Source organism: Rhea americana, unplaced genomic scaffold, assembly GCF_003343005.1.
Source record: "Rhea americana isolate MKP2758 unplaced genomic scaffold, rheAme1 scaffold_139, whole genome shotgun sequence".
In the NCBI taxonomy this organism is placed as follows: domain Eukaryota; kingdom Metazoa; phylum Chordata; class Aves; order Rheiformes; family Rheidae; genus Rhea; species Rhea americana.
The window spans coordinates 1785289-1807701 of NW_028185472.1; the positions used below are offsets into that span (position 1 = coordinate 1785289).

General features: G+C 46.5%; 1 protein-coding gene across 1 annotated transcript in view; it reads left to right on the top strand.

Moving 5' to 3' along the window:
• The first annotated feature begins 5379 nt into the window (after positions 1-5379).
• PNPLA2 (patatin like domain 2, triacylglycerol lipase) overlaps positions 5380-22413 on the top strand; it is a 30121-nt gene continuing 13087 nt past the window's right edge. Inside the window, exons 1-3 of the mRNA XM_085298487.1 lie at positions 5380-5666; positions 21752-21984; positions 22204-22269. Coding sequence (XP_085154613.1) covers positions 5480-5666; positions 21752-21984; positions 22204-22269 — 486 coding nt within the window. The 5' untranslated portion in view covers positions 5380-5479. The remainder of the gene's footprint in view (positions 5667-21751; positions 21985-22203; positions 22270-22413) is intronic.

Here is a 22413-nt window from a genome sequence, read left to right on the forward strand (position 1 = left end):
AGGCTCTATCTGCCTGCAGGTTCTGCTCTTTAGGGTCTTTGAACCAAGAGATGCTGAGATCAATGCAAAGGTGCTCTTAATACTAAATTTCTGTTCTGGGGATAATTTGGGGGGGAAAAAATGAAAATATTTTCAGGAACGGACTTCAGTGGTGTGCCCAGAACAATGCATCAACTTGAGAAGATACTAAACTTTGCTTTTGTAAATGGTTTTCTGCTAGGAGCTGCTCCCAGGGACTTCTACAGGCTTTTTTGGCTGTCACCGCTAATAGATAATGTGCAGATAGACACATGGTGGTCTTTGGTGCCAAGTTTTCTACAGGCAGTGGCAAAAGAGGGCCTGGAGCAGTCTGCTTGATGAAGTTTTACCAACATAGTTACGTTGTTACAGTGTATGGCTGATACTGCTATGCAGGCCATGTGTCATTGAACATGGTGAACGTGTCTGAAGAATGTAGATGGGTGAAATCCAAGTAGGAAAAACAGTGTTTTCTCTCCCTGTGGCATACTGGAGAAAACGCACATCACTCAGCAGCAGCCAAGAGAGAGGGGCCGGATGAAACTTCCATTCTCAGACCTCATGACGGCTGTGATTCAAGCAACTACCCCTTTCTGCCTTGTGTGTGTTGCAAGAAACAACAGGCTACAGGAAGTAGCACCAAAGCTTTCATCTACCTCAGCTCTTAAGTCTTTGCTGAGGTAATCTTCATAGCTGTAATGAAAACACATTTACTCTAGTTCTCTATCAGAATTGTAATGGCTATGATTTGATACTGAAAAGGGTGCAGGTATACCTGTGTTTCAGTCCTTGCCGATTTCCCCATTTCAGCTACCTGAAAAAGAGGTTTCTGGGTCTGGTTTCACTGAGAGGTAGCCCCCAACCTGCAATATTGCCTTGCTTTGGCTGATACAAGGGCAAAGTCAGTGTTTTCACAGGGAGGAACTGTGCCCCATCACTGTGCTCAGCTGGGCCTTTTCTGTGCCCAAAGGATTTCAGTTTCAATGGCACTGAGCTATTCCATGAGTTTTGTTGTGCCCAGACCTGGAGGATGAGACTGAAACCTGTTCTGTCAGCTATGCCCTAGGAGAAAAGAGCAACTAGAGGACTAAAATGTTTCCCTTGGACTCCAGCTACATCTAGACTGACTTCTCTCTCTTGATCATACTTTTTCTATCTCTCCTTATGACTAATGAGGCTTTGCGTTATAGATCCAATCTCATAGTGTGCATCCTCCTAGCAAATGCAGATTTCCTCCTGAAAGCACATCATTTTGATGAAAATTGTCATTGGTCAATCTGCCTGAAGAAGGAGAAGGTTGTGTTTGCACAAGCAAAGAGCAGATCATTTGCCCTGTAATGGCTATATGCAGTTTTAGATAGTTTGTTACTCCATAGCATTTTATTACCTCTAAGTAAACTCTTTAGAGGAGAAATGTTTGAACAGCAGCTCTCATCAAGCACCAACAACACAGTGTTCATCACACTGCCACAGGGAAGCAATGCATTTTACACAGCCACCCCTTAGGTATTCACTGTGAAGGCCAAGAGGGAAGTCTACCAYGAGATTTCACATATGTTTTTTCAGAATCTGCTACAACCCATGCATGGTGAATGTTTCTTCCAAATGCAAAAGTAAGGCATTTAAAGCTTTCTTCTGTATCTATTTATGAACTAGTTGCCAACRAATAGGGTTTGTGCATGAGCAATGGTGTGCCTGGTAATCTGTCGCAGACTCATTTGATCCTCTCATCAGGGTATTACTCCCTCCACTCCTCTGATCTCGATGAGCTCTAGCTGTGAAGGAATTGGGATTCCCTGCTTCTGCTTTGTAGATGCTGTTCTGAGTTTTCAAGGAGTCAACCGCCTCCTTTTCAGACAGCAGGGATTTCCAAAGGAAGCAGTAGCAGTAGAATGGATGCTTTGCATTCCATGATGCTGTCAGAAAACCAGTGCCTGCAACAAAGATCTGGAGAGGTGGCCTGGGCTATTCTCTTGCAGGATCAGTCTAACTTGAACAGATTTTACATGAGGTTTCTTCCTAAAGAACCTTCAAAGACATTGAGGGGAAAGCAGACGACACAAAACCTTGCACCTGGAGATCACACTGGTAACTGATTATTATTAAATTGATGGTAGAGGAAAATGATTTAGTGATGGGCGTGACATTAAAACATGCAAAGCTTTCATAACTGGGACACACTGCTCCATCTCAAATCAGCTCTGACTGAAAATCATTACCTACAAATGCCACTGGGCTGGAACATGACATCTTCGCTACTTGGAAAGCGGTGAGAACGTCCTGGGCACTACTGGAAAGCAATGGCTCCCAGGTGGCCATTGTCAAATAAGCTGATTTCACTCTGACCACTGAGATCAAATTTTGCAAGCTGTTGAACATAGAAAGTCCTACTGAACTCAGTGGTTTTCACTTACGTAGGACAAAAATATCTATAGTCACACTCCCATAAGGAAACATCCAATCCCAAGAGAGMAGGATGAGGGGACTGCTCCAATGCCTCAGGCAATGCCCTTCTGAACCACATTACAAACATTTGCCCTGGAACTGACTGATATACACACACATCCCATGGGTAAGGCAAAGGCATCCAAGCCAGGCTTTCCAATGATGTGCATGACACTTCCTGGCTACCTCGCCCAGTCCCTTGCCGGACTACGGGCGGCAGTGCTAAAGCAAGTAACATGCTAGAGACAAGAGCATACAGACTCTGCCTCTCACCTTCCATTTCAAATTATTAATTCTTATTGACTGCCAACAACCAAGGTCTTAGCTAAAAAACAAACAGACATTTGTTTGCTTGTATGTTATTACCTCATATGTACTAACTGCCCACAATTCATTGGACTAGACAACAAATGCAACAAGGAGATTACGGAGGTTTTCTCGGTGGCATCCCAAACATGCAAAGGCAAGAGTGAACTTGCAGCATTCTGACAAGAGTTTAATGCAGGTGAAAAGCTGCTGTGTAAGTCTTGCTGACCCAGCTTATTGCAGGACTACAAATGTTTTGGTAGCTGTACTTTCCTACTGAGAGGAAAAAGATTAGTTTGGGGGATTAATGATTTTGAAGAAAAACACGGTTGCTGTTTCCAACCTGCTAATGCCAGTACCCAGGAAGCGCTCTGCAAGAGACTACTGTTTTTATGTTTTATTTCAATAACCTGTTTTAACCATACAGCAATAAACTCCTCAGACAAGTAACCCTGASGGCCAACGCAGAGTGATGTAAACAAGTCAGAGAATGAGAGTGCTGCTGATGAACAAAATGAAGCTAACCCCAGCACTACTACAATACTGTTGTTTCTGTTTTCCAGCTATAGCATGAACCATTACATGAACTGCTGAGAAGAGGAAGCAGTGTTAGCTCAAGATTAAAGCTGTTCTTGGGGTTACACGTGTTATCACACAAACAAGGTTTAGTATTCATTTTTTCCATAGGCTTCCTCTAAAGGCATGGCTCAAAGACTAACTTTATGGAGACACAGTTCTGGCTCTGACACAATGTTTTCCTTGGTTTTGGCTACATGGAAACATTTGCAGTATCAGCAGGAGCACAAGGTGAAAGCACTACGGTTGTTCTGATGTTAAGGGGTAAGAGGGCCCTTTAAGAGGGTTGACAAGGGTCATGTTACCACATCAAATACAATGGAGGAAATTACAAAAGCAAGTAGAAGTATGGGGGGGAAAGTTAGCTCTTTATGAAGAAAGGAGGGTAAAGGCATAAACAGAGAACTTGAGATAAGTGGGGTTAATTTTAATTCTTCAGGTACTCCAAGGTGGAGCAATCAGTACCATGCCTTAGGTGTACCTCCTGGCAGACAGGCAAAGTGGTGGCCTGGTGAGCTCTGGAGTCAGGTCTGGAAGGACAAGGCTGGAATACTGCCTGCCCGGTGGAAGGAAAGTGCAGACAGTTAAGGAATAAGTGGATGGTCCCTGTACATGGAGTATCACTCTATATRTTCAGAGCCGTGTACCAGCCTGCCTTGTATCCTTTGAAAGGTGGTGCACAGTGAAATGAGTAGGAGTGGGGATATTTGGGTAAATTCCACTAATGTAATCGGTGAAAGTCTCCTGTAGGAAGGAAATCCTAGTCCTTTGTTTAGTCTGAGAGCTGTTATGGACAGATATAATGCTGTTCCCAATGAGAAGCTTACGACCTCTTACAAGAAAACTGCTGCAAATAGATTTGTCAGGATGAATGAGGTCTTTCTCCTACTTTGAAAGAAAATACCTTCATCCCATGCTGATGCTATTAGGAAACTATTTACACTCTTCTACCACCAACTCTCCCTCCTGCTGATACTGCTGCTTTGCCTGAGTTGAGCAGCTGTTCCTCTTGCTTTCCTGGCCCTGTAAACTTTCATGCTCATCTAATTGTTTAAACAAATGTAGCCTGTACTGTCTATGACAAAGGGGGGGTCCTTCTATCTTCTGAATCTATTCTGATCTCCYAATAGCACTGGCCTCTCACACACTGCTACCGTATGGTGAGTGGGTACACAAGGGCTTGCACATGCTAAATGTCTCTGTAGAAGCACTCCTGAGGCTTGCAATTGCCTTGATAAAAGGCAGGTAACTGTGCGTGTTTCAGTAGTTCAGGGGCAGGTCCAGAAAGTCCTGCTGAGGACAGGGATTGCCTGCTCCTTTGCTGTGGATGTGTCAGCCCTTGCCTCCCTCTCACTCCTGAGTGCCCTGTGAAAGAGGAAAGCCTATAGCTTTCTCTYCCTCTCACTTCCTGCCTGTATCTTGCTCCAGGAAAAGAGAAAACTGTGCTTGCATGGAATTCCAGGAACTGGGAGCAGGTGCCTCCAGGAAATGGCATCCCTGAGGGAAGGTAGGCTGGAGCACAGCTCTGGAGGRCGAGGTTTGGGTTACTGCAAGGACCCGAGCCCTGTGTTTCCACAGCATTGCTGTAAATGTGTTACTTCTCCTCAAAGGAACAGGCGCTGTCCCTTGAAGCAGAGGAAGCAGTGCAGTTCTGGTACCCATGTCACGGCTCCACACGCAGTAACCTCTGCAGTTCTCGCGGAGCTGCCCCCAGATGCCTCCCGCCGGCGAGGCCGCGGGGTTCACCAGAGGAAGGGTTGGCGGGAGGGGCCTCGGGCTCCTGCCGCCACTGGCTCCGCGGCCCGGCCGGTACGGCTGCCGCCTCCCGGGCGGCTTCTCCCCCCGCCGGCCGCGGGGGGCCGTACGACGTGAGCCGCTTCATGATCGAGTGCGACATCTGCAAGGACTGGTTCCACGGCAGGTGGGCGCCGGGGGCGGCCGGGCGGCGCGGCCCGGAGGCGGGCCGCAGGGCCGGGCCAGGCGGGCCGCCCCATATAAGCTCGGTGGCGCCCGGCGGGAGCCCAGGGGCGAGCCGTGTGGTGCCGGTGGGTCGTGAACGGCAGTGTTTCTCGGCCCTGCCCCTGGCCAAGGGGGTGGCGGGATGTGAGCGAGGCCCTCGGCGGGCGCGGAGACCATGTTCCCCCCGGACTCCACCTGGAATATCTCCTTCGCCGGCTGCGGCTTCCTCGGGGTCTACCACATCGGCGTGGCCAGCTGCCTGCAGGAGCATGCCCCCTTCCTCGTCGCTAACGCCCGAAAGGTCTACGGCGCCTCCGCCGGGGCGCTCACCGCCACGGCCCTCGTCAGCGGCGCCTGCCTCGGTGAGCGGGGCGGGGGCCGTTGGGCGGCCGTTGCGGGGCGGCCGTTGCGCGCGCCCCCCTCCCCCCCCGCGGCGGCGCTGAGCGGGCGCTGAGGTGCCGCAGCTGTCATGGCCCCGCCGCCGCCGTGACAGGCGRGGCGCTGCCCGCGCCGGTCAGCCCGCCCTTCCGCCCCTCCTTACTGTTGTTTTTAAAGGCGGCAGGGATGGAAATAAGGCTGCCAGGGGAGCCGGTGCTGCGTTTTTAACGCTCCTGCTGCCCCGCTCGGGGGCGGCCGCGGGGGTGGGGAGGGGAGGGGAGGGGTCGCTGGGGTGATGGGCTGCGGGTGCGGTGGGTGAGGGCGAGGGCCCAGTGGGCCCTGCTCTGGAGGGAGGTGAGGGGGGTCCTGGTGCTTGTGAGCGGAGACTAGGCCCTTGAATTTKTCTTGCTAAAAGTAAGTCCAGCAAGGCTTTTGGTGGAGAGAGATGTTGGCCCTCGCTGTGTAGGCAGGCGCTCTTAAGCCCTGCGTGCTGGTAGGGAAGCAGCTGGAGACAGAGACATCATGCAGGGTGTGTAGGTATGGATTAGAGCTGAACAGCATCTCCAAGTAACTGGGAAACCTCTCTTTATTCTGCTGTAGCATCTTTATTTCTGCAAGAGTTATTCCTGGGGGTGGAGGGTACAGAGAATTTTCTTGTCCTCTGCATGAGCTAGAAGATTTAGCTAGATGTACTATGCATTTAAGTTACAGGAGAAACATTATTATTTTTTTTTCTAAAGCAGGCACATGAGGTAGCCTGTAGTAGTAGTTCTGTATGTGGGAGGAAAAACCCAAACAAACTCACACTAGGGTTGTTGTGCTTGGTAGCTTCTTATCTTGTTTTATTAAGGGARTGACAAATACAGAAAAGTGCCTTAAACTTGAAATGGGAATCATGGTGTGAGAGAACAGGGCATACCTATTTAGTCTCAAAGCAGAGAGGCCAATGCTGACTTGTGTGTACTAGCCTCTCTGAAAGCAAAGTGAAACTGGAGCTGTTTACTGCTTGAACTCCTCTCACCTTGATCATAAGTGTCTTTCCAAGGAATTCCTTCCTCTTTGGAGAGGCAGAGTCTTCAGATGGGGTCTCCAGGCAGCAAAAATTAGCTCTTTCTATGCAATTAGGGCTGAACTTTCCCCTTCCTCAGCACTTTGTTTACAGAGCTGGCCATCTGGGTGTAGCAGTTTCTTCTGGAGATTGATAGGAAGCTCTTGTGAGCTGTTCAAATCTCAGCCGGGGACCTGTAAGGCTCTAGCCATGCCATGATGCCAGTTTTTCTCGTGGACGATGGAGTAGGCCCCTTTCTCCTGAAGGGCCCATTTGCTGAGAGCTACCAGGAGTTTGGTTGCTTTCCTTGCTGCTGCTTCTGTTGAGAAAGTGGCTGCCCAATTAGTCTCTGAACTTGGAGGTCCCCATGCTGCTCTGTGAGGTGTGGCACAAACAAGAGACAGGCTGGCAGCAATGTCCAAATCCAGTGCCTGGCTCAGATACTGGTATAGCTCTGAGCAAGTCTCTTATCTTGTCTGTCTTGTTGATTTTGCTATTTATATATCCAGAGCATCCAGTGTGCTAGGTGTTGCCCTCCAGCTCTTCTGTGGGGATTTAACCAGCTTGGTAGAGAGGTTTCTGTGAATTAGTGTGTGTTTTTTGTTTTGTTTTTTTCTGTTGTTGTTTTTTGTTTTTTTTCCTTATGAGGTGCAAGGGAAGGCATGACAGAGAAGATTGGGTGGAGTTAGGGGTGACCTTCCAGGCAGCACTAACTTCCCACCTGAAAGAGATTGAAAACATGCTTCTAAAGCCATCCAAGGCTTGGATCTTGGCATGCTCAAACTCTGGTTTAAGTGTGACTGTTCTGGGCTACTTTTCTGGCTGTGCTTGCAACTCTGTGTGGGGCAGGACTRTATCTCAGGTAGAGAATATCTCAAAGGCAACAGAGCTGGCTCCTGAAAGTAAAAGTAAACAGGGTGCCCTGTTGGGACATGGTATCTCTGTACTTTGTCCCTGCTGTAAACYCTCCCGATGCTGCAGATTCCAGAGTGAGGTTCTGGGGTTAGAGTGAAATCACAGGGAAGAAGGAGAGGGAGAGAGAAGCTAGAGCTGCAGCCTGTCCTGGGAAAGCAATTCACCTACTACAGGCTGTTGTAGGATCCTGTGTGTCTGTGCTTGCTGTGCAGTTGGTTGCTGTTGCAGAATAGGTATAATAGCCTGTGGGCTTTAAAGGTTATGTTGACAGCCAGCCAGTACTGTCTGTTGCCCTGCCTGTTAAATTGGAATATTAAATAGTATCTCCTGCTGGATGGCAAGTGGAGGGGGATTTTGCAGAAGCCTTGCTTGTTTGGCTGTGTGTAGATAAGGCTACTGCTTTCTTGCACTCTGAACTGGTGACACTTCACCATGCAAAGAAAAATACTTGCTGGAAAGGACTGGAACACACTCTTCTTTTGGGGTGTTCTTTGGTTTCAATCCTTCTGGATCAAAGGGAACAGAAACTTTACTTCAGAGTGTAAACTTGCTCTTAATAACTTTTTCAGCTTCTGAGCGTGTGCTCTGGTCTCTGCTTCTGTCCACCTTGCCTTGGAGCTGACTCTGCCTTTTTCCTGACTTAGCAGTCTGTCATTATTTGGGTATGGCAGTAAGGCTTTGCTATGTGCTAATATTGAACCAAAAGCTGTGATGAAATTGTTTGCAGCTGTAAGAACTCAGTGTAGGATTTGAAGGCACATTTGAGAATACTTGGTAAAAGAGCGGTGGGCATGCCTATCAGTTAAGCAGAGGGTCTTATTTTGAAATAAGATGCCGGGAGGTATTTATGGTCTGATATGACCTTGGCTAGCCCTTGTTAAGCACTTTACCATTAGACTGTAGGGATCTTGGATTTGCTTTCCAGGGCTACAGCATTTGAAGTCCCCTTTTGAGCTTTGAGGTTCTCTTGTGCATTGGCATGAAAAAGCATTGCTGCTTTTTGCGCAAGAATCCTCTGTGTGCATATCAAGTCATATCACGCAAAATCAAGTGTTTCCTGAGTTACTTGAATGTTCTTACTATGGTTTTGTAACATGAACCGCTTTTTCTCATGTTTTTTTTTTTCTGAGAGACAGGCAAGGTGGGCATCTCTGAAGCCTATGTGTCCTCTCTTGGGGCTACTGGAGCCCTTCACATTAGGAAATRGTATGGACCAAGCAGAGAATTCCTTTTGTTCTGTCTTTGCACAGTCTTTCTTACACTTCAGGARAACACCAAACTCCCACAGACACAGAGTGTCTAATAGCCACAGCCTCTGACAGCAAAACTCACCTTCCTGCCAAAGACAAATGGATTCTGTAGCTTTCCACAAACACTAGGTCTGAAGCTCTACAGGCTCTTACCTATCTGAATAAATCCTTGAGTCAGTGGACCTGTGTGAGTAAAACTGGCTGTGTGATGTTGTAAGACTGTCCTTTTTCGGTTGCTAGTAATGCTAAAATTCAGCCAGTGCCAGGTTGCTAAGTCTTTGATGCACTGTGGCAAAAAAGTCTTTATTAAGGGGCTTGAGTCATCTCACTCCAGTGAGGGTCATGGGACTTGGCGTGCCTGCCTTGGAAGTGTAGCACCCTGAAAGAATTACGGTATGTGAACCTGTAATCACTGACAAGCTGTGTCTTTAATCTGATGATGAGGCCCTGGGCTGTACTTGAGGCTGTTAGTTAACCAGCAACAGTCACAGCATCTCCATTGTCTGTAAAGCGTGCAAATATTCTGTCCTTTGCAGTTTCATGGCTGAGGGTGGGTTAGGACTGTTGAATTGTTTCTTTTTTTTTCTGGGAAGAGATGGGCTCTGCTGTCAGAGGCACTGCTGGCTATCAAACCATCCCACATGGGGGAGTCCAGCTGTTCTATAGTCTAAATCAGCTATAACAGTATAAGCAAAAAGGATAAAGCAAGCTGTGGGAGTGCTCTTAGTATGAAGAATACAGAAAGGAAGCCATAAGTCTGCTAGACAGAGCAGTGTTGTTCATGGTATTTCTTGAGAAGCTCTTCCTAGATTGTATACAAGTCTTAGGCAGGACTCTGTCCCAGTCTTGACCTGGGATGAAGTATTCAGGTTGACATTCAGGTTTACTTGTAACCTGTTGTCATGTGGCCATCAGAAAATTCACTCGTAAAATGTACAGATTTTTCCCTTGGTCAACACTCTTTTTTCTTTCTATTCCACCCCCACAACACACACTTCTATTTGAGATTGAGATCAATTAACAGTAGTGACCTCCTAAATATCATGCTCCTCAAATTTGATTATGTCAGTGAAAAGGCCTAAGGACTGATCACAGGCTATTTTGTGTGTGTATGTGGAGTCTAACACCAAATCCCAGATTGAGCAAGGAGAATAAATCGGCTTAGTCATTATGGAATCCTCGGAGCAATGCCAGTTTATATTGACCAAAGTGTGAATCATGAAGCCTTACCTAGGAGGAATCTTTGCGGTGTTGTCTTGTGTGGCTGTGGGAAGAGATCTGTAGATCTCCTCCAGGTACATGATGCAAGGCTCCATAGCATGTGGAACCTCTCAATACTTTGAGTAAAACTGCACAGGAGATGTAGTCACTTGCATCTCCTATGAGGGTCATAACTTGGGGAAAAAAAGATATACCAAATTTGGCAGCCATTCCTCAGTCAATGGGAGAAAAGCCACTCTTGTGTTCATGCAGCATGACACAGATTTCACTCTTGGATAACTTCCTGGCCTTCACCAGAAGTGAAAAAGCTGCTGCTTTTTCTTCTGGCTCAAAATAAAGGTGGGGGTGGGAATGTTTCTGTGCTCAGTAACTCGGAAATGCTCACCGAAGGTGAGGTGGAAGAGCTGGATCAGTGACAGCAGTGGTCACAGGACTGCAAAGCCGGGTGTCCAGAGGAGTAACCTGGCAGCCAAGCAGACAGAGCACCACAACTGCTGTTGGGGGGAGCTTGTTCCTGCTACCTGCCTGGCCTTAATAAGGATATTTCCCTGAGGAAATGTGCTCTCACGGGCATTTTGTTGGATGAGTCGTTGAGAAGCCAGGCAGCTGCTTTTAGCGAAAAGCATAGTCAAAGCAATGTGTGTGTTTTTTTCTCTTGTCACCCACTATTTTGGGAACAACAGGGTGCCCAGCCTGCTCCCTGTCAGCTATGCCAGCCATATGACATCAGTAGCAACAGCTCAAATGATCTTTGCTTGTTCACTCCTCTGACCTAGAATTTCAGCCTCTGTCTTGAACTTGTAGCATGTCCAGGCTGTTTTACTTCTTTCTGCCTCTCCTCTTATCTGCAGAAGGATGGATCCCTCAAGGCACCTGCAAATCCTTCCTATAAAATAGGAAATGCTCTTGTGTTTTTCTAGGTCATGTGTCTGGTTATGACTAGGCTTGAAAGCTAACTTTAATCCTATCAGATCAAAAACCTTCCTCCAATTTCTTGCTCTGTCTTCCAGGCTGCCACTGTCTTAGCAGTCAGGTTTGTTCTGCTCAAATGTCCGGCAGAGCTATGTCACTTGTGACAAGCTGACAAGCCTGTTCCTGTCCCTGGGGTTGTACTAATCTGCAGTACAATGTGTCCAGGAGAGCTGCCCTCTGTGTTCTGAAGAAGGGGACTCTCCCAAGCTGAAGGGCTCAAAATAAGTCAAATTCAACATGATCTCAGTGGCAATCAGTCCAAGTGGGTGGCCTTTGTTATTTTTCCTGGTGCTTGAGGTATGTCAGGTGCGACTGTCATGTAACTCTTTTCAATCAGTTAGCAGAAGCTGCACCATTGCCAAGGATCAGGTTGTTAGTGTAAAAGCTCCCTCAGACAAGTAAGAGGTTTGCTGCAAAATGTTCATCAATCACTCCCTTGAGGCCTTCTTAGCAATCTGAGACTTTGTGAGCTCCTGCTTGATCACTGCTGGCCCCACTTTTCTAGGATGGCTCTTGCAGAGAAATGGAGGCAGAGCCCTCTCCTGTCGCATCACTTTTCTACAGTACCTCCACTTCCAGCCTTAGYCTTGGTCCTTCCCTATGCTGGGAAGCTGATAGTTTTTGTAGAATCTGAGGCTTTGCATTGCCCTTGACACTGGCTGAGACTTAAAGCCATGGCCTTTCCAGTACAGGGAAGGGCCAGATCTACACTGGTAGCTTCTGTCTCATGAACTGCCTTATGCAGCTGTTTCCTAGGCTTTGGGGTATGCAGAGATTGGACTTGTTCTTCTGAGGATGAATCTCTTTCTCTTCCTCCTATAATACAATCTCTTTGGATGGATGTTGGTTTTAGAAGTCTTTTATTCAGGGTTAGATTTTAAGGGGTTGAGTACTGTTTTGGCATTGCCAGCTCAGTACTCTCTGCCACTGCTGTGGATTATCTAGTTCACCATTTTATGATGGTGGCAGCAGTTGAGGGTGTAAATGAATCAAAGAGCCCTTTTAATTATGTTAATTAAAAGAGCTTCTTTTACTRGCTTCATTTGAATGCTGCTGATTCAGAGCTTGTCTCTGTGAGAAGATTATTCCTGTATATAATGAGGCAGGGTGTGAATTCAGACTCCTATAGTTATATCATGCATAGAGGAAAGTTCAGTTCAGACGAGGCTGTCAGCACAGGGGTAGCTGTATCTGTTTATCTGGCCTGCTATTATAATAGTGGATTTGGTTAAAAATGTCTTTATGGAGACAAACTAGCCATTTAATTACTAAGCATACTTCTGCAGACAGACTCATTCCGTCATTGCATTAGCTCCAGGTGGATGTTGCTACATCTGTCTTGCGATCTTCCTTCTGCATTGATCAGCCTAGTGGGAAGGGTGAAGCAGAGGCCCTTCCCTCAAAGGGGTCTGTGCAGTGCTCTGCAAGCAACTTCTGTCCTGTTCATGTGTTTGGTCTCAAATTCAGTCATCTCAATGCTCAGGAGCTGTAGCTATTGGACTGCTGCTGACATCTGTGGGGGAAAGGTAGCATCAGTCTCTAGATATTCCTTGGGATTTGAGACACAAGACTCTCTTTTAGTCTCCCTGAAGCTATTTCCCAAATAAGCTCCTTCATGCAGGATGAGATTCCTCACAGAATGAAATGCATCTGGGCTTCCTGCCTTTCACTGAGGACCGCTTTGGAATGAAGCTTTCCCTTCTCACTTCCTTGCTGGTAGCCTGCTCTGCTCATGCCATGGCAAGTGGGTAAAGTTTAGGAGTGTGAAATGGCTCCTTAAATGTCTATGAGATGGAAGGGCAAAGCGGGCACAGCAAGCAGCATGCCTGTAGGCACGCGGGGAGGTGCTTGGCATGGCATGGAGCAGTTGGCCAGCAGTGCAAGCATGAGGGAGCTGGGCATGATGCAGGCTTAGGGCTGGAGGAGGACTGTAGAGACATTCCTTTCATTCTGTGCCAGGGCAGGACAGTGCTCTAGCAGCTGTGCAAGTGAGGACAGGGAAGAAAGGAGACAGACACCCTTCACCAGTGATGGAGCCGGCCATGTTTCTGATAACGTCTCTAGTGAACACAAAACACTGTCTACAAGCACACAGGAAAGCTTTCAGCAGGGATTGGGCTGAAAGCCACAGAAAACTGTATATGGGTCTCCTTGGTGTTCAGCCTTATTTTGATGTTAGCCAGCTGAGGGCAATGGCTACTGGGCAATAAAGCTGAAGTCACTCTGGAGTGGCAGGCAGCTATTTCTTTAGGCTCTGGCAGTGGAAATGCTGATTGCTCATTTCATTTATTTTCACAAATCTGGTGCAGGTGCCTGGCAAAGGCAAGCTCGCTTAGCCTTGCTGGTATTTTGGTAGTTGGGAAAAGCCAAGGCTCTGTTCTGTAGCACAAGTCTTATTTTTTCCCAGAGCGTCTTACCTCTAGTGGAACCTTTGCTGCAGTGATATCATACAGTGGAAGTGGTGCACTCTTCCTTTAGGTGTGTGTTGCCATCCTGTAAGCTGACCCTGAGATGCGAGTATGGAGTGTTTGTAGTGTTTTGCATGTGTGTGACACTTGCTCATGCCCCTGTACCACGTATGCCTCTGTGCAGGGCAGTCGAGAAAGGCTATTTAGCATTTTCAGGAGGAGCATGTTTTTTCAGTCCATTCTCCTTTCTACCTCAGCTCTTGTATTTCCCCTCCACTGGCTTTCTCTTGTTGAGTTTTTGCTTTTAAAGGGCAACAGTTGGGAACCAGCATTGCTCTGGCTCAGAGCAAGCAGCAGAAATCTGAGCTGGAGCTGCTTCTTGCTTTGTGAATCCCTTTCTCCTGTCACCTAGTGCGGTTTGAATTGCATTATAGGACTGACGTGGATGGATGAAGACAGGTCATGGCTATCATTATAGCTTTCCCAGGGTCCTGAGCAACCTCTCCTCTTCATGTGCTCTTATGCTATTTAATTTCTTCTAACACAATGAAAACAAATGCCAAATTAAGCTTTGTATTAGGGAATTACAGTGGAAAAAGATTAGGCTCATGGGGATTGCAGTTGTGTTGTGACAGAGAATGATCCTGGCTATCTGCCTGAACTGAGCTGCCTCTTGTCATTGCTATTGATTGTTCCTCATAGCAGCTGCTCTGTTCTCGGGTTTTGTTGCAAGCATGTGACGCTTTGGTCCTGGCCACTGAAACAAAGTGGGCCTTGGCTTGCAGGACGTCAGTAGGGTGCTGACGCTTTGGTTTACCAACACTCCAACAATTCCAGTGCAGTGCTCCAGCGGCCAGTGCAAAGGTTTTGCTGAGAGACCTGATCAAGCCTGGCAGCTCTTCTGTCCATTCTCACAAAGCTTTTTTGCTTGTGTCCTAAGGAGACAGACTTGCTTCAAAGTCAGGTGGGGCGTGAACTGTGCATCTGCCCTGTGGCTTGCCCAAGGGGCCTACCCTGTGGATGCTGGTGTGAAGACAGGCAGGTGATAGTTGCTGGGGGCTGCCCTGTGCAAGAGGGAAAAATGGGTGACTTAAATGCAGATATCCTTATCTGCTCCCTACATCTAGGGTATGGTGATAGTTCGGGCACCTCTTAACTGGTATCTTGAACACACAAGATGACAATTCCTTTTGGCTCAGAGGGGAAAAAATACTCCTTTCATAATGGATTTATTTAATTTAATAGATAAAGTGGCTAGTAGCTCTTTATTTTTTTAAAGTTCTACTCTAAGAAAAACTTCTCTGGGACAAATACATTAACAAGAGGGAGGCTCCTGGTTCTGAAACAGTTGCAGGTGATTTGAATAGGCTTTTCTTTCCTGCTGCAGCCTGCATCTTGGCACTGCTTGTGTCTACACTTTGCAATACTGAGCATGGTAAATCTGGGCCATAAGGTGTAGTGGACTGATCCCTTCCTTCAGCATCTGCCTCTGGTTGCAAAAGCTGGTTCTACTTGAAAAGCTATCTCTTCATCTTGTTGCTTCCACCTGCCCCACCTGTRAAGTGAAACTAGGCATTTCTTGTCATGGTATGATGGGGATCCCTAGGAGTTAACTCTGTCATATGTGTCGGTGCCCTTCTTTCTGGGGCAAAGGAAGATATAGCATTATGGCTGGTGGCCAGGCTTTCTAAGAGTCATCCTTTGCAGAGTTGTTTGTCAAGTTCAGTGGTTGAATCCTTGCATGAAGCCCCTGATGGAAACAGTTATCTGCTGTAGAGAACAGCCAGCTGTGCTCAGCTGTGTATAGCTGTCCTCAGACTGCCTAGGTGTGTGTTTTCGGATAGCTGTATTTGCTCTGTGTGCGTGGGGGGGAGGGGGAGCTTCCTTCCTGTATCTGTAATCTGGAGGCAAGTCAGCTGAGCTGCTTCCTGTTATCTGATGTCAAAATAGCAGGAGAGAAGGAATGAGTGAAAGATTTGAAATAAATACCTATAAACATAAAAAATATAAAAAATAAATATACCTCAAAGCAACAAAAAATGAGGAAGTTCCTGAAGAATGCTTTGYTCTGCTACATGGTATTTCTTAATATTTCAGGGACATGTGCACAGATGTGAAAGTAATTGGTGACTTCAGAGATTTCATGTTAGCTGCCTTCCCCTAGGCTGGCATGCTTAAAAAATGGGCAGCTTTACATCATTTTAAATAACAAATTTATAGAACTTCTGGAAAGCAAGGGACAGACTTTCCTACATGCATTCAAGTTTTGTTGACATATCTGTCCTTAAGATTTCACACTGGAAATTAAGCCATTGATCTGTAATCTGTAAGCAGCTGTGGGGTATGCCTATCACTTGGGAATATTTTATGAGGGCATATCACATTCTCACTTTGTTTCCTGCAGGCGTGAATTTATCTTTGGACCCCCTTTTGACATTCCTCCAGCCTCACTGATAAGCAGTCAGAATGTGTTGGATCAGGATCCCATTCAGTGCAAATTGGCCTTCACTCAGCTTATCTCAGGTGAAGATCTACCTGGTTCTTGCTCTCTTGGAGCAATGAGTAGAAACCAGGTTGCTTCAGCATAAGCATGGGAAAAGGCACAGAAGACCAGCCAAGTAGAGGGTATCTTTCATGAAATAAGGTCACTGCCCACAAGAATTAGTTGTCTTTGGATCACCAGACCTGTTGCTATGCACTTGTTTGTCTGTCAAGCAAATGGGCACTTCTGGCAGTCTGAGTGGCCTGTGAGGAAATATTCATTAAAATTCATTTTTTTTTCTAGTTATCAGCTTGCAAATTTTGTTTCAGTGCCTTTTGTTCATAGCTTTGCACTTCCAGGCTGGCAACAGGACTGCATTAGTGTTCTCTTAGGAGAGGCCAGGCGGGAAAAGCATGTGTGCTGCTTAGTTTTGGTATTCAGAGAACAGGCAGGTGCAGGAGCTGTGCATGCTGATTTTGAGCAGCTCAGGGTTTTTGTGGAAGAATCCAGGAGAGCTCTCCTGAAATCTGTGCTCATCATTGCAGACTGGCTGTTGGCTATTGCAAAGATGAGATGCTGGAACAGGTCCCTGGCTGGAGCAATAAGGGATAAACAGCCAAACTAAACTAGCCTGGAGTGAGATCATGCTGGTGAATGCCTTCTGGCTCACTTGTTCCTAAATTCAGGTCTGAACAGGGATCTGCTGATAGGAAGAGTTAACAGCTCCGCTGATGCTGTAGCAAGCATCTGAGTCAAAACCAAAGTGCAGAGGCAGAGATTACAGCTGGGGACTCCAGCAGGGGATACCTTGCTTGGTAGTATGCAAACCTATTTCTAACAGGTAACTGATTGGGCTATACCCTGTTGTGGTAAACAGGAGCTGGCTTCTGTACTCAGAAGCTTGCAGCCTAAATTCCAAACTAGCAAGGCATTAGGCCCCTCAGTTACTGGCACAATGTCAAAAGCACCTACACTTCCTTCTGCTATTTGGCTTCTCTTCAAAAGCTTTCAGTATCTGTGTGTCTGGCCAGTTTGGAGTCATAGCTTGGTGATGGGACTACAGAGAGGCACAGTTCCCTGGAGTAGCTGATGTGTAGGAAGGAGTCTGTCTGGATTTTTGTTGGTGCTGAACGAGGTGCAAGTTTAGCATGGATCTTACAGGGGCTGCACGGTTCCCTGCCTGCTCTTAGTCCAGGCATCTGCAGTCCGGGATGTTGTCACTGTATGGCCTCCTTACTGAAAGACACTGCTGGTCTATGAGGAGCCTGAAGGAACACAAGAGTTGTTGCCTGTGCTACCTGAACTGCAGGGACCATGGCCTCCAGAAGGACATGTGCAGGCAACAGTAAGGCCTTAAACATAGCCTGGAAAGAAGAGTTAGATTTGCTCCAAGAGATTCTTCAGTTAGTCAGGGCCAAGTCTGGGGCAGGATGGCTGGGTGGTACACCTCTACCAGAACTAGAGCAATGTCCTGAAGCTCCCTTGGCAAGTCAGTGGGCTTGGCAATGCCCRCTCCCTTCCCCATATGTGCTTTCTGCCAGCAGGAAAGGGAGATGCTGCTTTGGCATCCACCACCATCCCTGCTGTCCTTTATTTTCCATCCCTGTTTGAATGCATTTCTTTCAAGCTTACACTCTTGTTTACTGCTGCAATAGCCAGGGGAGCAGAAATGTTCCTGGCTCAGGCGATGATCTTTGTACTGACATGGAGCTGTTCCAGAGGGGGCYGCAATGTCACGGGTGAGCAGCAGCAGTGTGAGTTGCTTGGTGGAGTGTCCTGAATGCCCCCTCCCTCTTCGCCTCTCTCTGCTCCTATTTTTGTTTATTACATCTTGAGGATTTGTTTCCCACCCATCTCTCTCGAAATACTTTATGGGTCAACCATCCTGCTGACGTGTTATTGGATAGTGTCACATCAACAGGCAAGGCATCATGTTCCCTCAGTGCAAGAGCTCAGCAAAAGCCCTGCTGCTGAATATACAGGTGTGAAAAGGCCCATTTCCCTTCCCATCACTCCTTTTGCAGCTTACCAGAGAAGGTGCATGGGGGGCTTAGCTCTTGTGCTGGTCCTTGTCCATGTGTACTGCACAGGACTGAAATGACTGTTCTGTTTCATTTTGGAGCTCTTAGCCAGGATGCCAGGAACATCTCTCACCCCAGCTAACATCAGTTAGGTGATTGATCTGGAGTAGCAGACCCCTATGGCTGGGGGTGCTCATATGCAGTTATAAATAGCATGTGCTACTGAGTGCTTCTCAGGTTAGAGAAAGGTAGTTCAGGGGAATGCCTTCAGAATGAAAGGTGATGAAGTTTGCAATGGGCCTTAKTTCCTTTGGGCTCTCCTGGAAATAGCTCTGGATCTCCTTTGTTCCTGCTCCTCTAGGAAATGTGTGACCTGTATCTTGTTCTGGTTTTGTATTGTGGTGAGCAGACTTACCTGAGAATGCAAAGCAGTAGGTACTCACTGGGTCATTCTGGAGTCAAGCATGACTGGTGGAAGTGACAGCCAATTTTTTTAAACATGCTGATCTTGTCATATCAATAAGTTAATGGGAAACTGGCTTGACATTACTGGTTCATAATTCATTTTCTAGTTGTTGCGTTCAGGACTACCTTGCTACATTCAGCCTTGTTTTGACAAAACGCATTGTGGGGAAGAATGACTTTTCTAAAGAAAATAAAATATTTCATGTATTGTCATTATCAATATTACCATTATTAGAGGAATATTGGTTTAGTGAATCTGTACGAGGAGAAGTGCTGGATGAATTGGTTGGTGGGAGAAGAATGAAGTGTTTTCTCAGCAGTCRGTGCTAGCTATTACAGGTTGTCTGTGTCCCTTGGCACATACCCCAGGAAAGGGAAAGGAACTTAGCTCAGGTTTTTCATGTGACCTGTGTCCTGAATCACCAGACCCATCAAAACCCATGGGAATCTTTCTTGTGGACTGGAGTTGGCACTGGATTAATCCCAGCAAGTGGCAGCTTGTGGCTGACCCCTGCAGGACTTGTCACTCTCTACTACCTTTCATTTAGCAACTCCCTCTGGCAGCCTCTGCAAAATCCAAAGCAGAATTTGTACTTGTTTTCCTGGAACAGCTCTTCTGGTAATTGTGGGACTAAAACACTCTTGCCATCTTTCTCCTCCAAAATTATTTCCAAGAGGCCTTGTCATCTGTCATGGGCCCGGCTATGTAAACCTGACTCCTGTGGCTGAACCCTGAGCTGGCCCCAATTCCAGGAAAGCCAGTGGTACTGCAGATTGCCCTGTGCCCACCTCTCCTTGCASAGTCTTTCTGCTCTCAGCACTGGTGTAAGAGCCAGCAAGTCCAGTAGGATCACAGCTGCCTTTCAAGTAGAATAACCTGGAGCTGCTTGTACATAACCTGTGTGTGTATATACACGCATGTATAAAATACAAAAATGGTTCAAAGAAGGACATTGCTAACCAGGAATAAATTGTTTTGTCCCCTTTTTCTCCCCTGATACACAGCTGAGTGGCAGCGGGAACAGTGATAGAGCAGGCAGCTGCAATGTCCATTCTCAAATATTGGGACAGTCTGTTTCTTGATATGTTGAGATTTTACTGTTTTGTTTTCCTTAGAGCTAAAAATCTAGGCTGAAAATTGCTTAACATTAGTCATTAGCTCAACTTAATATTGATAACAACTGCAATTATTAAGTATTTCTTTCTGCGTACTAATATGAAGTCTGAAAGCATCTGTCTATAAGCACCATCTTTTGGGTCATCTTCCAGCAGGGCTTTGCACACAGTGTATCTCTGCACAGTTGCATGCTCAACACTCACCTGCCTGTTGGGTTTTTTATCTAAGACAGCAAATCCCTGCAATGCAGTCAGTGCAGTGGACTTGCCTAAGGTCCTGTGACCAACATGCTGGACTGGGGGTTCATCCAGTTTTTGGCTCCCTTGCAGGTTCTTTGTGTGTCTTTCAGCCCTTGTCAGATGTGAGGGCGTCTTAGAGATCACTATGAAGTACTTCCATGTTTATAAAATGTGATTTCAGTGTGAGGCTGACTTTCTTCATGTTAGGAAGGATGTTGAACCATGCATCTATCAGAGTGGAATGTCTTAGTGCTGATTGAGGAAGATCAAAGTTAAGCTGCTATACATTGCTCCAGGGCAGAGCAGAAGACTGGGATCATAGTGCTGAAAATCCCTTCAGAAAGGGGAACTTGAATTTTCTGCTAGGTCACTACCTCACAGTACCTATAATCCTGACCCCAGAGTCTGTGGTTATACTCTATGGTCTGATTCTGTGCTTGCTGGAGCTACTGGTGGTGGTGACTTTCCTAATACGGAATCGCATCCCATGCTGTGCTAGTGGAAAACATGCCGCTGTAGCACATCTTGCAAAAGAATGGGCTGTGTCAGAATAGTTCTGAGGGAGTTGCTCTTATCTCTGTTTATTGACCTAGGTCTAAGTTGGCTTCTTCCATTCTACTGCCTCCTTTCTGCAGCTGCAAGACTGGGTGGGGAGGAGAGCAAAGTGGGAGGGTTTCAAGTTGACTTGAACTGATAGGCTCTTTCATCTTTGTCCAGGAACAGAATTTCAGTTTGATTGGAGACAAGACCTCATTTGCGAGAGCATAGCTACTTTCCCTTGATCTCCTTACTGCTCTTGGACATATATTCCCTATGTCCCTGGGAGTACAGTGATTGCCTGGTACCTGGGGAATCTAGTTTTGCATCTCACCCTGGCTAAGAGACAAGCCTGGAAACAGCAGTCAGTATGTGCAAAGGGCAGCATGTTGAGGATTTGGCTTGGTTTGATGTTTTTGTTTTTGGTCTGTTCAACCCCCCTCCAGCCCTTCTTCCCTTTTCCACTTCAGAGCTCTGATGTTCTTGCCAGATTGGGTTCCTAGTGACTCTGAGATAATGGGCTTAGATGCCTTTCCTTTTGCACAGGCAGGATGCATCTTCTCTCTCCAACCCCAGCTGGGTCACTGTGTGAAAGTGCAAAGCATGCACACTTCTTGAATCCTTCTTGCTATCAGGGCCTGTTTTAATGCTGTGGAGATGGGTGCAGTGGAGGGAATGATGCACCAACATCTCCCTAGGTGTCTCAAAGTCACTCCTTCCCTAATAGAGCATAGTAAACTGAATCCTAGTCAAGATTATGATCTTGACTCAACTGCCTCAAAATGCCTGTCTCCCTTCCCTCTGCCTAAATGGAGCTATAGGACAGTGGATTTGGATTTGGCAGGATGCTCAAGCAATGCTGAGAGAACACAGCAACTCTGCAAAAAACATAGGAAAGCTCTACTTCTGCCTGAAATATGGTTGAGATTGTCAAGAGAGCTGTTGACAACTGATTAGCTGGAAAACACCAGTGTTTCTGCTTACTGACAGGTGTCTTGTTTCAAGTCAATAAAAAAAGATGCTTGTAGAGAAGTTTTAGTGGAAGATATTTTAGAGTGGGCTTAGCCAAAGCTCAAAGCTGTTAAAGCAGTGCCCTTGTCTTGTGTTAGTTTGTCTTTTTATCAGTCCTGCATTGATCGGTGAAGCAGATTCATACGATCTTCCTGGACTTTATATAATGTGTAAGATAATGGAAGCCTATCACAGTGAGCAAGTGTGAGGGCCAACAACAAATTTCAGTGACTTCTGTAACACTGTCCATTATAGCCTTTCATCTCAAGTTATATCAGCAAGTAGAAGAAATTGAGTAAAGCTGGACAAGGCTTTTCTGTATCTAATTTTAAGAAGGTAGTTTTGACTAGCATTTCACAGTGCATTTCTTTCTCTTGTTGCAGGTGAGGCTGGTGCCAGTATCATTCGAGTGTCAAAAGAAGCACGGAAGAGGTTCTTGGGCCCACTCCACCCATCTTTCAACTTGGTGAAGATCATTCGGATCTGCATGTCCAAGACTGTGCCAGAGAATGGGCATGAAGTAGCAGCAGGACGCTTGGGCATCTCCCTCACACGGGTCTCTGATGGAGAAAATGTGATACTGTCAGACTTCAAGTCTAAGGAGGAGCTGATCCAGGTGAATGGGAGCATAGAGCAGAGGGCTAGGGTGGGGCTGCAAGCTGTTTTTTTGTTTTTGTTTTTGTTTTTTTTTTTTCTTGGTCTCCAAGTGCCCTTATTAATGGAATATAATTGTCAGCATGTGCCAGTGGTACTCTAGGAAGAGTAGTGGATTCAGTAGGCTTTGATCTGGTTCTTACTCAAAGGGTTTTACATGCTGGATCTCTTTCTCCCTCAGGCCTGTGTCTGCAGCACTTTTATCCCTGTCTATTGTGGGCTGATACCTCCAACCTTACGTGGAGTGGTAAGTAAGAGTCTAAGATACTCCTTCATTAAACTATATGCTAATAAAAGAAGTCAGAAATGCTGGTGCTCAATTTTTACAGTCCTGTTGCCTCCCTGCTGGCAGTAATTAGTTTGAAGAGGCACAAGAAATCTCCAGATAAAC